General features: G+C 49.3%; 1 protein-coding gene across 1 annotated transcript in view; it reads right to left on the reverse strand.

Annotated features, from left to right (window-relative positions):
- Nucleotides 1-210: 210 nt before the first annotated feature.
- LOC130106647 (protein-serine O-palmitoleoyltransferase porcupine-like) overlaps nt 211-14,011 on the reverse strand; it is an 87,477-nt gene continuing 73,676 nt past the window's right edge. Inside the window, exon 13 of the mRNA XM_056272830.1 lies at nt 211-891. Within this exon, the coding sequence (XP_056128805.1) occupies nt 790-891 (102 nt within the window). The 3' untranslated portion in view covers nt 211-789. The remainder of the gene's footprint in view (nt 892-14,011) is intronic.

Raw genomic sequence — 14,011 nt, forward strand, 5'->3', positions numbered from 1 at the left:
AACCAATACAAGTCCAGCCACTGGGACATGGCCTTTAGTGTGGTCAGTGAATGTTAGAGAACAACACATCCACAAGGTTTAGTTTGTCTGGGTTACATTTCCTCATCTGTAGTTGACAAGTTACCTTCTGGTCAGAAAACTCTTTGCTGTTTGGTACTTAACAGTTCAGAAACGAGTAAATCTTTGTGGAAAAAACAAACAAGGTAATTGAAATTTTTTTTAATGTTGAATAAAAACAAACCCATCACATACAAAAATATAACACTGTCGTGGCACGAGAACACGAGTATACAGTTAAGAACTTTAAAAAAGTATTTCTACATATACAAATGACTTGAAACAATTTTAGTCATCAAAGATAATGGTCAAAGCATACAAAATCAACTCGATATCAATACATAATCCCAACAACCCCTTGTTCAGCTTGCTAAACCCAAAGACCACTGATAGATGAAAACCAAACAAGGGCAGCTGTTGGAGCTCTGGAGAGCTTGATCAGTACCTTAGTCCCTACCAGCTTTACAAAACTATCCTCCACCAGTGAAGATGCAGACACCAGGGATTATACCTCAGTGAAGCTCCTGGCAGGAATTCTGTTCTAGTTTTCCGTATCTCCTTCCCTGTGAACATTTTATAAAAACACTGTCTTCTACCCTTCTATACAAGTGATCAGAGAAAAGCAACAGAGTCAGTCAAAACTAGACCGCTTTCTGATCTGGTCTACGTAACACCTGCTCTTTCAGTAAACTGATCCTGGTCTCTGCCAATCCGCCTCTTCAATTAATAAAATCACTGCATTAAGCGGTAGAAGATCCAACTGAAGAGGACCACCCAGTGACTCGCCCAGTTCAGCTCGGACCACTTCTGGATGGTGTGGCTGGTCACGTAACCCTGTGCATAGAGGACAGTAGACAAAACCTGAACGGAAGACACCCCCATCCCAGACAAATACACAGGCACACCACTAGGGCAAACTTGGAGCTAAATTTGCTGGCAAGTGAAAATAAATGTGTGTGATTTGAACAATGAAGGAGTGAATACAATAGAAATAATGGATACTATTCCCATAACTGTAATCTGAGCTTCCTTCATTTCTTGTCTACTGAAACTGATCATTTAATTATCTTATCAAGGTAATCCACTATCATTTCAAATGATGTAAGGATTATGTATATATCTATTTTTTTGGGGGGGTTCCTCCTTTTTCTCCCAGTTGTACTTGGCCAATTACCCCCAATCTTCCCGAGCCGTCCCGGTCTCTGCTCCATCCCCTCTGCTGATCCGGGGAGGGCTGCAGAGTACCACATGTCTCCTCTGATACATGTGGAGTCACCAGCCGCTTCTTGTCACCTGACAGTGAGGAGTTTCAACAGGAGGACGTAGCGCGTGGGAGGATCACGCTATTCCCCCCAGTTCCCCCTCCTCCCCAACAGGCGCCCCGACCGACCAGAGGAGGCGCTAGTACAGCGACCAGGACACATACCCACATCCGGCTTCCCACCCGCAGACACAGCCAATTGTGTCTGTAGGGACGCCCGATCAAGCCGGAGGTAACACGGGGATTCGAACTGGTGATCCCCGTGTTGGGAGGCAACGGAATAGACCGCTACGCTACCCGGACGCCCCCGTATAAATCTATTTACCAGAAAAAAAATACTGTTCTGCGGGATCCAAAAGTTGGCAAATGTACTAGATTATCACAGCGTTTCTTTCCTCGTTGTGCTGAATATTTCAGAAGTTGCAGTTCATCTGCTAATTGGCGAGGTGTCTTACAATGTTTACAATGTTACAGTTTAATTTAGCAGACACTTTCGCCCAAAGCTGTGTACCCCTGAGAGGTAGCTGGCTCGTACAGCATGCGGAGTGTAAGCCACAGACTCCTACTGGAGACTCATCCCAACCAAGGTTTGAACCGCCGATCTCTGGTGAGAAAGACTTACTTAGCTGTCCAACTGCTACATGAGTTCATACTCAGTCAACAGTTATTAAATCCACATTGTTTTGAACATGTCCTAAGCTGACGTCACATGACCACTTTCTTTGTGTCTGATTGGTGACACCTCATCATGTTCATCCTGCTTATTCATGACGTGGCTTCTGAGGAACGGATGTGAACCGCGTTTTTTTTTCATTTTCCCTTTGCCATTACACGACGTGATCAAAAGGATTTTTTTTCTGCCTTTATTTGATAGTAGAGAAAGACACAGGAGATGACATGCTGCAAAGGTCCCGGGCCGGATTGGAACCCAGGCTGCTGCGGTAAGAACTCAGCTTTGTGTGATACCACTCTACCAGCTGAGCCACCGGGGTGCTCGATCAAAAGCAATTTAATGATATTTTAAAACCACACAACTACCAAAAGACACTTAAAAACACAGCAAGCGGACCAGCAAACAAGAAAAGACCGAGGTTTAAACCAGACAGACGAGACATACATGCAGATAGAAAAGAGACTGACAGGCTGCTACCTCTCCCGCCCGCAGACGCTCACACCTGCTAACCTATAGAAATATCCTGGGAGCATTTTGCAGGATACGCATCCTCATAATACGTCCATCATTATGATGAGGATACTCATCCTCATAATATGTCCACCATTAGGAGGATGAGGATACTCATCCTCATAATACGTCCACCATTAAGAAGATGAGGATACTCATCCTCATAATACGTCCACCATTAGGAAGATGAGGATACTCATCCTCATAATACGTCCATCATTATGATGAGGATACTCATCCTCATAATACGTCCGCCATTAGGAAGATGAGGATACTCATCCTCATAATACGTCCACCATCAGGAAGATGAGGATACTCATCCTCATAATACGTCCATCATTATGATGAGGATACTCATCCTCATAATACGTCCGACATTAGGAAGATGACGATACTCATCCTCATAATACGTCCACCATTAGGAGGATGAGGATACTCATCCTCATAATACGTCCACCATTAGGAAGATGAGGATACTCATCCTCATAATGCGTCCATCATTATGATGAGGATACTCATCCTCATAATACGTCCACCATTAGGAAGATGAGGATACTCATCCTCATAATACGTCCACCATTAGGAGGATGAGGATACTCATCCTCATAATACGTCCACCATTAGGAGGATGAGGATACTCATCCTCATAATACGCCCACCATTAGGAAGATGAGGATACTCATCCTCATAATACGTCCATCATTATGATGAGGATACTCATCCTCATAATACATCCATCATTAGGAAGATGAGGATACTCATCCTCATAATACGTCCATCATTATGATGAGGATACTCATCCTCATACGTAACATGATGTGTACAACTTGAAACGTTTCACCCGTTTGCTGGGAGGTGCAGGTGAAAGTGTGTGGACAGTTGTGTGCACTTCGTTGACATTTATCCATGGTAAATCTTGCAGGCATCGCCATAAACACGCCATTGTCACTAGCACACGCCAACAAACAGGAAACTGGTATGACCGCTGCAGTAGAAACCGGGAGTCAGAGGACTACAGGTATGCACAGAAGCCATTGCAGCCAAGTAGCAGAGGGCCAGTGGAGTGGCGGAGGAGTGATATGCAAAAAGATTTCCATGGGGTGGCAGGTCTGCAAGTGGCTGTCTTAGCTTTCCTCTGCGAACGGCCATACCTTTAAGTGGCTCACTTTCTCAGAGGCAACCACAGTTACGCTGTGTGCTCACAGCACTCAACATTTATTTCTGTGCTGGGTTTTGTTTTTCATCAAGACTGAACGCTTTCACAGTCAGCATTTCTGTTCAATCCCGGCAAATGACGTACAAATAACACTAGAAAATGTCTTCCGCTGAACATGCAACAGCTGATATTCGCCAGGTGATATGCATTATTTCAATGCCCTCATCACAACCCCACAACCCGCCGTGACCAATGCAACGGCAGCGACGGTGATGAAGCTGAATAAGTTGCGACAGTTGTCAGCAGTCAGTACTGCTGAACATGCGAGGCACCAGGACACCTCAGCTGGAGGCACCAGAAGTCACCTGGTCTCTTCTGTGGAGCAGACATGATGTAGTTTCTGTCCACTTATGGCGCTCACATAGTCTGTAAGTACAGGGGGCAGACACTGTGTGGACGGACCACGCCTTTTCATAGTCTTTTCATAGGCCAGGCGTACCAACGCATACCCAAGGCCTACATTTCCCACAATCTTTGCGCGTCGTTTTCCTTTTCCGCCGGAAGTTACAGACTGTAAGCAACACGGCGCTGTCCGAGGATGAGGAAGAAGAGCTGCTCTGTTGCCAGGCTGTGATGGAAAGAAAACTCTCACGGCGGTGGTATGTTGCACCACTTAAGTAGAGAGCGGAGGTAGAGAGGGGGCGTTCAGCATGTTGGGGAGGGATAGCAGAAGGATGGATGAGGAAAAACATCGTCTCCATACTGCATAAAAGTTGTAAAGCCACAAAGAAGAAACTAAAGAAGGTGTCTGGTGCCACACGAAACGCATGTGGATGTGAAACAGTTTCGTGCCGAGCCATGTTTTGTGTGACACCGGTACGTGAGCGTTGGGTACGCGCGGTCACAAAAACGGAGCTTCGCGCTGACATGGGCAGGCAGACGGGCGTACGCTGAGGTCAGCTATTGCGTCATTGTAGTCCGCGCGGACCCCGGCGGGGTAGGGTCCGTGTAGGGTATGTCAAGCCTCTGAACTAGCCTTAACAGTTAGCTGTCAGCATCTTCTCATGCTGGAAGATGCTGACGGAGAAAAAAGGTGGACCTCTTTAACGAAGTCTAAAAGGAGTCCATTCTAAAAGGGGTCTGTTGATTAAAACAACAATAACAGCTCGACAAGACCGTGGACCGTGGAATTAGAGACAGAGGGGGCAGAGGGGGACAGAGAGTTCTTTTAAACAAAAGTTTTTTTTTAGTGAAGCGTTTGCGTCACTGTTCATGTACACATGCAGAACTCGCTGACACAGAAAATTATCTGAACAAGAACTGAAAAATAACCAAACACTCCCAGAGGGAGTCACTACAGAAGGAGGGTACGAAGAGCAACAGCTAGTGGTTTCAAAAATAAATGCAGGCTATGCAATATACTGGTAACTCTCTAGATTACATGTTAAACATATACTATATTGAGAACATGTTTTACAACTTGGGTCTTATGTTGTACTTTTGGCCACCCTGCGTACATCATTTACATAATTTTACTCACTGGCTTCGTTTTGGAGATTTTGGATACGAGATCAGCGCTACACGCAGCTTTACAGCTGCAGCTTATGGGGCAAATGGCCAGCAGCCATACCAACATGTACCCTGGCTCTGCCAAATGACAGAAGCTAAGCAGGTGTGGGCTTGGCTAGTACTTGGATGGGAGACCTCCTGGGAAAATGAGTTGCTGCCGGAAGTGGTGTTGGTGGGCCAGTAGGGGGCAGTCTTCCATCTGGTCCTGAAAAAAAAAATCCCAATATCCCAGTGTGGTGACGGGGACCCTTGTGCTGTAGGAGATGCCGTCCTTCAGGTGAGACGTTAAACCGAGGTCCTGACTCACTGTGGTCATTAAAGATCCCGTGGCACTTATCACAAAGAGTAGGGGTTCCCCGGTGTCCAGGCAACATTCCCAACCTGGCTCTCTCCATCTGGCCACCTAATCTTCCCCCAAGTAAGTGGCTATATGATTCCTCTCTCTCCAGCTCAAGCTGATGTGGGGTGAGCGTTCTGGTGCAAAATGGCTGCTACACATTGGTGGTGGTTGAGGTGACTTACGCCCCCCGGGGAGCGCTGTGGGTGTCTGATAAAGCGCTTTAAAAATTTAATCTATTATTATTATTATTATTATTGTTATTATTATTAATGAACAAGACTTAATCCTGTCCTTTCAACAACAAAGAAAAAACGCGGTGCCTCAGACTATGAATGAACATGAGTTCACATCATCAGTAACTTCTCCATCAGTTCACCAAGTCACTGCCTTCTTCTAACGGTGACTGTGAATGGACTGGCTGGATGTGATCAGTCACCTCCCAACATGACGTCACTATGAGCTAGATTTTGAAATGCTTGCATGGCTTGTTCTCTCTGCACCTGGTGGCAGCACACTAGGTCTAGTTTTTACTCACAGTGTAACACTGGTAGTAAAAAAAATTCTAAAACATTTGGCTTTTGAGAAAGTGATCAGTTGTTTTCAGGCACATGGAGAGCTGGTCACAGCTTCTCTCTCTTCTCCTGTCACAATATTTATTTACAGCTGCTAGTAGAAAGCAACTCCATCACTCATTCCCACAGAAGAGATCACGTGACTTCCAGTCTCGAGGTGTGAGGGGCTTCCAGCTGAGCTGTCATGGCGCCTTGCATGGTCCGCCATACTGACCGCAGCCTGCTAGCATTGTTAGGTAGTGGGAGGTGAGGCTGCCATGCAACTAATCAACTATTTTTGTCCATGTGTTCTCAGAGTGTCCATGGAGACTGTTCCACCAGTGGTCAGCAGAACGTCAAGCCACAGAAGAGAGGAGAAGCCCAGCTTCCTCTGACCTCAGATCAGTTTAACATGAAGCCAGCCATGACATGAACGTTGGTCATTCAACATGAGTAATCACGCCCTCTCGCCATGAAGCTCAGGAAACACATTTTACCAACCCAGCTGTTCAAAACGTCGTGCTGGCACCCATTTACCAAGATATTTTTGAGATCATCGTGTTTATATTTTTATCTGTGAATTGCTATTATGCATGCACTGCATGTTTTGTGAAATAATTCAATAAATATTTTTTTTAACAAAATCAGCGCATTCAGAAATTAGCAAGAATTGTGATCTCAATTCAAAGCTCAAGAGTTGTGATTACCATTTATTCCAGAATTGTGCAGCCCTAAATATGAGTCACTAATTGCAACGGCAGGACATATTGCCCCCACCAGCTCCCAACCCTGGAACCCTGGCAATGTTCTCTTTACTGCCTGCTTCGCCAAGCAGTGCTGGGGGTTGAACTCTGAACCTCAGCATTGGGACACCAGCGTATTAAGTCCATTTACAAGTTTCTAACGAGCCACATTTGATGTTTGTTTTTTTTTGGGGGGGGAGGGTTCCCCCCTTTTCTCCCCAGTTGTACTTGGCCAATTACCCCCAATCTTCCCGAGCCGTCCCGGTCTCTGCTCCATCCCCTCTGCTGATCCGGGGAGGGCTGCAGAGTACCACATGTCTCCTCTGATACATGTGGAGTCACCAGCCGCTTCTTGTCACGTGACAGTGAGGAGTTTCAACAGGAGGACGTAGCGCGTGGGAGGATCACGCTATTCCCCCCCAGTTCCCCCTCCCCCCCGAACAGGCACCCCGACCGAGGCGTTAGTGCAGCGACCAGGACACATACCTACATCTGGCTTCCCACCCGCAGACACGGCCAATTGTGTCTGTAGGGACACCCGACCACGCCAGAGGTAACATGGGGATTCGAACCAGCGATCCCCATGTTGGTAGGCAACGGAATAGACCGCTACGCCACTCAGATGCCCGTAAGTATAGTGTTTAATTTCTACAGATTTTTGCTAGCTAGCACTGAGCTTGACCAACGTTTGTTTCTTTTATGACGGTCTTTGCTGACGTCTTTACTTTTAGCTCCTGTTTTCTACTGATCCCTGTGTTGGTAGGCAACAGAATAGACCGCCACGCCACCTGGACGGCCCTGCCACATTTGATTTTTTACAGAAAGTTTAGGCATCCCACCTGTGGCAAAGCTCGGCCACAGCTGGGGTTCTCCAGCAGTGACACGGACAGAGATTGTCGTTGAGGGCCCAATAGCCCATTTATCAAAAGACAAAAGCTGAAAAACACTGAACTACAAACACGATGCAGAGGGTGTGGTTAGAGAGAGACGATGCAAAGGGTGTTGTTAGGGAGAGATGATGCAGAGGGTGTGATTAGGGAGAGATGATGCAGAGGGTGTGGTTAGAGTGTGGTTAGGGAGAGATGATGCAGAGGGCGTGGTTAGGGTTGTGGTTAGAGATGATGCAGAGGGTGTGGTTAGGGAGAGATGATGCAGAGGGTGTGGTTAGGGTGTGGTTAGGGAGAGATGATGCAGAGGGTGTGGTTAGGGTTGTGGTTAGAGATGATGCAGAGGGTGTGGTTAGGGAGAGATGATGCAGGGGGTGTGGTTAGGGTGTGGTTAGGGAGAGATGATGCAGAGGGTGTGGTTAGGGGTGTGGTTAGGGAGAGATGATGCAGAGGGTGTGGTTAGGGGCGTGGTTAGGGAGAGATGATGCAGAGGGTGTGGTTAGGGAGAGATGATGCAGAGGGGGTGGTTAGGGAGAGATGATGCAGAGGGGTGTGGTTAGGGAGAGATGATGCAGAGGGGGTGGTTAGGGGTGTGGTTAGGGAGAGATGATGCAGAGGGGGTGGTTAGGGAGAGACGATGCAGAGGGTGTGGTTAGGGGTGTGGTTAGGGAGAGATGATGCAGAGGGGGTGGTTAGGGAGAGATGATGCAGAGGCTGTGGTTAGGGATAGATGATACAGAGGGTAGGGAGAGATGATGCAGAGGGTGTGGTTAGGGAGAGATGATACAGAGGGTGTGGTTAGGGAGAGATGATACAGAGGGGGTGGTTAGGGGTGTGGTTAGGGAGAGCTGATGCAGAGGGGATGGTTAGGGAGAGACGATGCAGAGGGGGTGGTTAGGGGTGTGGTTAGGGAGAGATGATGCAGAGGGGGTGGTTAGGGAGAGTTGATGCAGAGGGTGTGGCTAGGGAGAGATGATGCAGAGGGGGTGGTTAGGGAGAGATGATGCAGAGGGTGTGGTTAGGGGTGTGGTTAGGGAGAGATGATGCAGAGGGTGTGGTTAGGGAGAGATGATGCAGAGGGTGTGGTTAGGGATAGATGATACAGAGGGTGTGGTTAGGGAGAGATGATGCAGAGGGGTGGTTAGGGGTGTGGTTAGGGAGAGATGATACAGAGGGTGTGGTTAGGGAGAGATGATGCAGAGGGTGTGGTTAGGGAGAGATGATACAGAGGGTGTGAATAGGGAGAGACGCCACTCAGATGCCCGTAAGTATAGTGTTTAATTTCTACAGATTTTTGCTAGCTGGCACTGAGCTTGACCAACGTTTGTTTCTTTTATGACGGTCTTTGCTGACGTCTTTACTTTTAGCTCCTGTTTTCTACTGATCCCTGTGTTGGTAGGCAACAGAATAGACCGCCACGCCACCTGGACGGCCCTGCCACATTTGATTTTTTACAGAAAGTTTAGGCATCCCACCTGTGGCAAAGCTCGGCCACAGCTGGGGTTCTCCAGCAGTGACACGGACAGAGATTGTCGTTGAGGGCCCAATAGCCCATTTATCAAAAGACAAAAGCTGAAAAACACTGAACTACAAACACGATGCAGAGGGTGTGGTTAGAGAGAGACGATGCAAAGGGTGTTGTTAGGGAGAGATGATGCAGAGGGTGTGATTAGGGAGAGATGATGCAGAGGGTGTGGTTAGAGTGTGGTTAGGGAGAGATGATGCAGAGGGCGTGGTTAGGGTTGTGGTTAGAGATGATGCAGAGGGTGTGGTTAGGGAGAGATGATGCAGAGGGTGCGGATAGGGTTGTGGTTAGGGAGAGATGATGCAGAGGGTGTGGTTAGGGTGTGGTTAGGGAGAGATGATGCAGAGGGTGTGGTTAGGGTTGTGGTTAGAGATGATGCAGAGGGTGTGGTTAGGGAGAGATGATGCAGAGGGTGTGGTTAGGGAGAGATGATGCAGGGGGGGTGGTTAGGGTGTGGTTAGGGAGAGATGATGCAGAGGGTGTGGTTAGGGGTGTGGTTAGGGAGAGATGATGCAGAGGGTGTGGTTAGGGGCGTGGTTAGGGAGAGATGATGCAGAGGGTGTGGTTAGGGAGAGATGATGCAGAGGGGGTGGTTAGGGAGAGATGATGCAGAGGGGTGTGGTTAGGGAGAGATGATGCAGAGGGGGTGGTTAGGGGTGTGGTTAGGGAGAGATGATGCAGAGGGGGTGGTTAGGGAGAGACGATGCAGAGGGTGTGGTTAGGGGTGTGGTTAGGGAGAGATGATGCAGAGGGGGTGGTTAGGGAGAGATGATGCAGAGGCTGTGGTTAGGGATAGATGATACAGAGGGTAGGGAGAGATGATGCAGAGGGTGTGGTTAGGGAGAGATGATACAGAGGGTGTGGTTAGGGAGAGATGATACAGAGGGGGTGGTTAGGGGTGTGGTTAGGGAGAGCTGATGCAGAGGGGATGGTTAGGGAGAGACGATGCAGAGGGGGTGGTTAGGGGTGTGGTTAGGGAGAGATGATGCAGAGGGGGTGGTTAGGGAGAGTTGATGCAGAGGGTGTGGCTAGGGAGAGATGATGCAGAGGGGGTGGTTAGGGAGAGATGATGCAGAGGGTGTGGTTAGGGGTGTGGTTAGGGAGAGATGATGCAGAGGGTGTGGTTAGGGAGAGATGATGCAGAGGGTGTGGTTAGGGATAGATGATACAGAGGGTGTGGTTAGGGAGAGATGATGCAGAGGGGTGGTTAGGGGTGTGGTTAGGGAGAGATGATACAGAGGGTGTGGTTAGGGAGAGATGATGCAGAGGGTGTGGTTAGGGAGAGATAATACAGAGGGTGTGAATAGGGAGAGATGATGCAGACGGTGTGGTTAGGGAGAGATGATGCAGAGGGTGTGGTTAGGGAGAGATGATACAGAGGGTGTGAATAGGGAGAGATGATGCAGAGGGTGTGGTTAGGGAGAGATGATGCAGAGGGTGTGGTTAGGGAGAGATGATGCAGAGGGTGTGAATAGGGAGAGATGATGCAGAGGATGGCGGTCTTTGCTGACGTCTTTACTTTTAGCTCCTGTTTTCTACTGATCCCTGTGTTGGTAGGCAACAGAATAGACCGCCACGCCACCTGGACGGCCCTGCCACATTTGATTTTTTACAGAAAGTTTAGGCATCCCACCTGTGGCAAAGCTCGGCCACAGCTGGGGTTCTCCAGCAGTGACACGGACAGAGATGGTCGTTGAGGGCCCAATAGCCCATTTATCAAAAGACAAAAGCTGAAAAACACTGAACTACAAACACGATGCAGAGGGTGTGGTTAGAGAGAGACGATGCAAAGGGTGTTGTTAGGGAGAGATGATGCAGAGGGTGTGGATAGGGTTGTGGTTAGGGAGAGATGATGCAGAGGGTGTGGTTAGGGTGTGGTTAGGGAGAGATGATGCAGAGGGTGTGGTTAGGGTTGTGGTTAGAGATGATGCAGAGGGGGTGGTTAGGGAGAGATGATGCAGAGGGTGTGGTTAGGGAGAGATGATGCAGGGGGTGTGGTTAGGGTGTGGTTAGGGAGAGATGATGCAGAGGGTGTGGTTAGGGGTGTGGTTAGGGAGAGATGATGCAGAGGGTGTGATTAGGGAGAGATGATGCAGAGGGTGTGGTTAGGGAGAGATGATGCAGAGGGTGTGGTTAGGGTGTGGTTAGGGAGAGATGATGCAGAGGGTGTGGTTAGGGTTGTGGTTAGAGATGATGCAGAGGGTGTGGTTAGGGAGAGATGATGCAGAGGGTGTGGTTAGGGAGAGATGATGCAGGGGGTGTGGTTAGGGTGTGGTTAGGGAGAGATGATGCAGAGGGTGTGGTTAGGGGTGTGGTTAGGGAGAGATGATGCAGAGGGTGTGATTAGGGAGAGATGATGCAGAGGGTGTGGTTAGGGAGATGATGCAGAGGGTGTGGTTAGGGGCCTGGTTAGGGAGAGATGATGCAGAGGGTGTGGTTAGGGAGAGATGATGCAGAGGGGATGGTTAGGGAGAGATGATGCAGAGGGGTGTGGTTAGGGAGAGATGATGCAGAGGGGGTGGTTAGAGAGAGACGATGCAGAGAGGGTGGTTAGGGGTGTGGTTAGGGAGAGATGATGCAGAGGGGGTGGTTAGGGAGAGACGATGCAGATGGTGTGGTTAGGGGTGTGGTTAGGGAGAGATGATGCAGAGGGGGTGGTTAGGGAGAGATGATGCAGAGGCTGTGGTTAGGGATAGATGATACAGAGGGTAGGGAGAGATGATGCAGAGGGTGTGGTTAGGGGTGTGGTTAGGGAGAGACGATGCAGAGGGGGTGGTTAGGGGTGTGGTTAGGGAGAGATGATGCAGAGGGGGTGGTTAGGGAGAGTTGATGCAGAGGGTGTGGCTAGGGAGAGATGATGCAGAGGGGGTGGTTAGGGAGAGATGATGCAGAGGGTGTGGTTAGGGAGAGATGATGCAGAGGGTGTGGTTAGGGATAGATGATACAGAGGGTGTGGTTAGGGAGAGATGATGCAGAGGGGTGGTTAGGGGTGTGGTTAGGGAGAGATGATACAGAGGGTGTGGTTAGGGAGAGATGATGCAGAGGGTGTGGTTAGGGAGAGATGATACAGAGGGTGTGAATAGGGAGAGATGATGCAGACGGTGTGGTTAGGGAGAGATGATGCAGAGGGTGTGGTTAGGGAGAGATGATACAGAGGGTGTGAATAGGGAGAGATGATGCAGAGGGTGTGGTTAGGGAGAGATGATGCAGAGGGTGTGGTTAGGGAGAGATGATGCAGAGGGTGTGAATAGGGAGAGATGATGCAGAGGATGGCGGTCTTTGCTGACGTCTTTACTTTTAGCTCCTGTTTTCTACTGATCCCTGTGTTGGTAGGCAACAGAATAGACCGCCACGCCACCTGGACGGCCCTGCCACATTTGATTTTTTACAGAAAGTTTAGGCATCCCACCTGTGGCAAAGCTCGGCCACAGCTGGGGTTCTCCAGCAGTGACACGGACAGAGATGGTCGTTGAGGGCCCAATAGCCCATTTATCAAAAGACAAAAGCTGAAAAACACTGAATTACAAACACGATGCAGAGGGTGTGGTTAGAGAGAGACGATGCAAAGGGTGTTGTTAGGGAGAGATGATGCAGAGGGTGTGGATAGGGTTGTGGTTAGGGAGAGATGATGCAGAGGGTGTGGTTAGGGAGAGATGATGCAGAGGGTGTGGTTAGGGAGAGATGATGCAGAGGGTGTGGTTAGAGTGTGGTTAGGGAGAGATGATGCAGACGGTGTGGTTAGGGTTGTGGTTAGAGATGATGCAGAGGGTGTGGTTAGGGAGAGATGATGCAGAGGGTGCGGATAGGGTTGTGGTTAGGGAGAGATGATGCAGGGGGTGTGGTTAGGGTGTGGTTAGGGAGAGATGATGCAGAGGGTGTGGTTAGGGGTGTGGTTAGGGAGAGATGATGCAGAGGGTGTGATTAGGGAGAGATGATGCAGAGGGTGTGGTTAGGGAGAGATGATGCAGAGGGTGTGGTTAGGGGCCTGGTTAGGGAGAGATGATGCAGAGGGTGTGGTTAGAGTGTGGTTAGGGAGAGATGATGCAGAGGGCGTGGTTAGGGTTGTGGTTAGAGATGATGCAGAGGGTGTGGTTAGGGAGAGATGATGCAGAGGGTGCGGATAGGGTTGTGGTTAGGGAGAGATGATGCAGAGGGTGTGGTTAGGGTGTGGTTAGGGAGAGATGATGCAGAGGGTGTGGTTAGGGTTGTGGTTAGAGATGATGCAGAGGGTGTGGTTAGGGAGAGATGATGCAGAGGGTGTGGTTAGGGAGAGATGATGCAGGGGGTGTGGTTAGGGTGTGGTTAGGGAGAGATGATGCAGAGGGTGTGGTTAGGGGTGTGGTTAGGGAGAGATGATGCAGAGGGTGTGGTTAGGGGCGTGGTCAGGGAGAGATGATGCAGAGGGTGTGGTTAGGGAGAGATGTTGCAGAGGGGGTGGTTAGGGAGAGATGATGCAGAGGGGTGTGGTTAGGGAGAGATGATGCAGAGGGGGTGGTTAGGGGTGTGGTTAGGGAGAGATGATGCAGAGGGGGTGGTTAGGGAGAGACGATGCAGAGGGTGTGGTTAGGGGTGTGGTTAGGGAGAGATGATGCAGAGGGGGTGGTTAGGGAGAGATGATGCAGAGGCTGTGGTTAGGGATAGATGATACAGAGGGTAGGGAGAGATGATGCAGAGGGTGTGGTTAGGGAGAGATGATACAGAGGGTGTGGTTAGGGAGAGATGATACAGAGGGGGTGGTT

The sequence above is a fragment of the Lampris incognitus genome, chromosome 2, assembly GCF_029633865.1.
Source record: "Lampris incognitus isolate fLamInc1 chromosome 2, fLamInc1.hap2, whole genome shotgun sequence".
Classification (NCBI taxonomy): domain Eukaryota; kingdom Metazoa; phylum Chordata; class Actinopteri; order Lampriformes; family Lampridae; genus Lampris; species Lampris incognitus.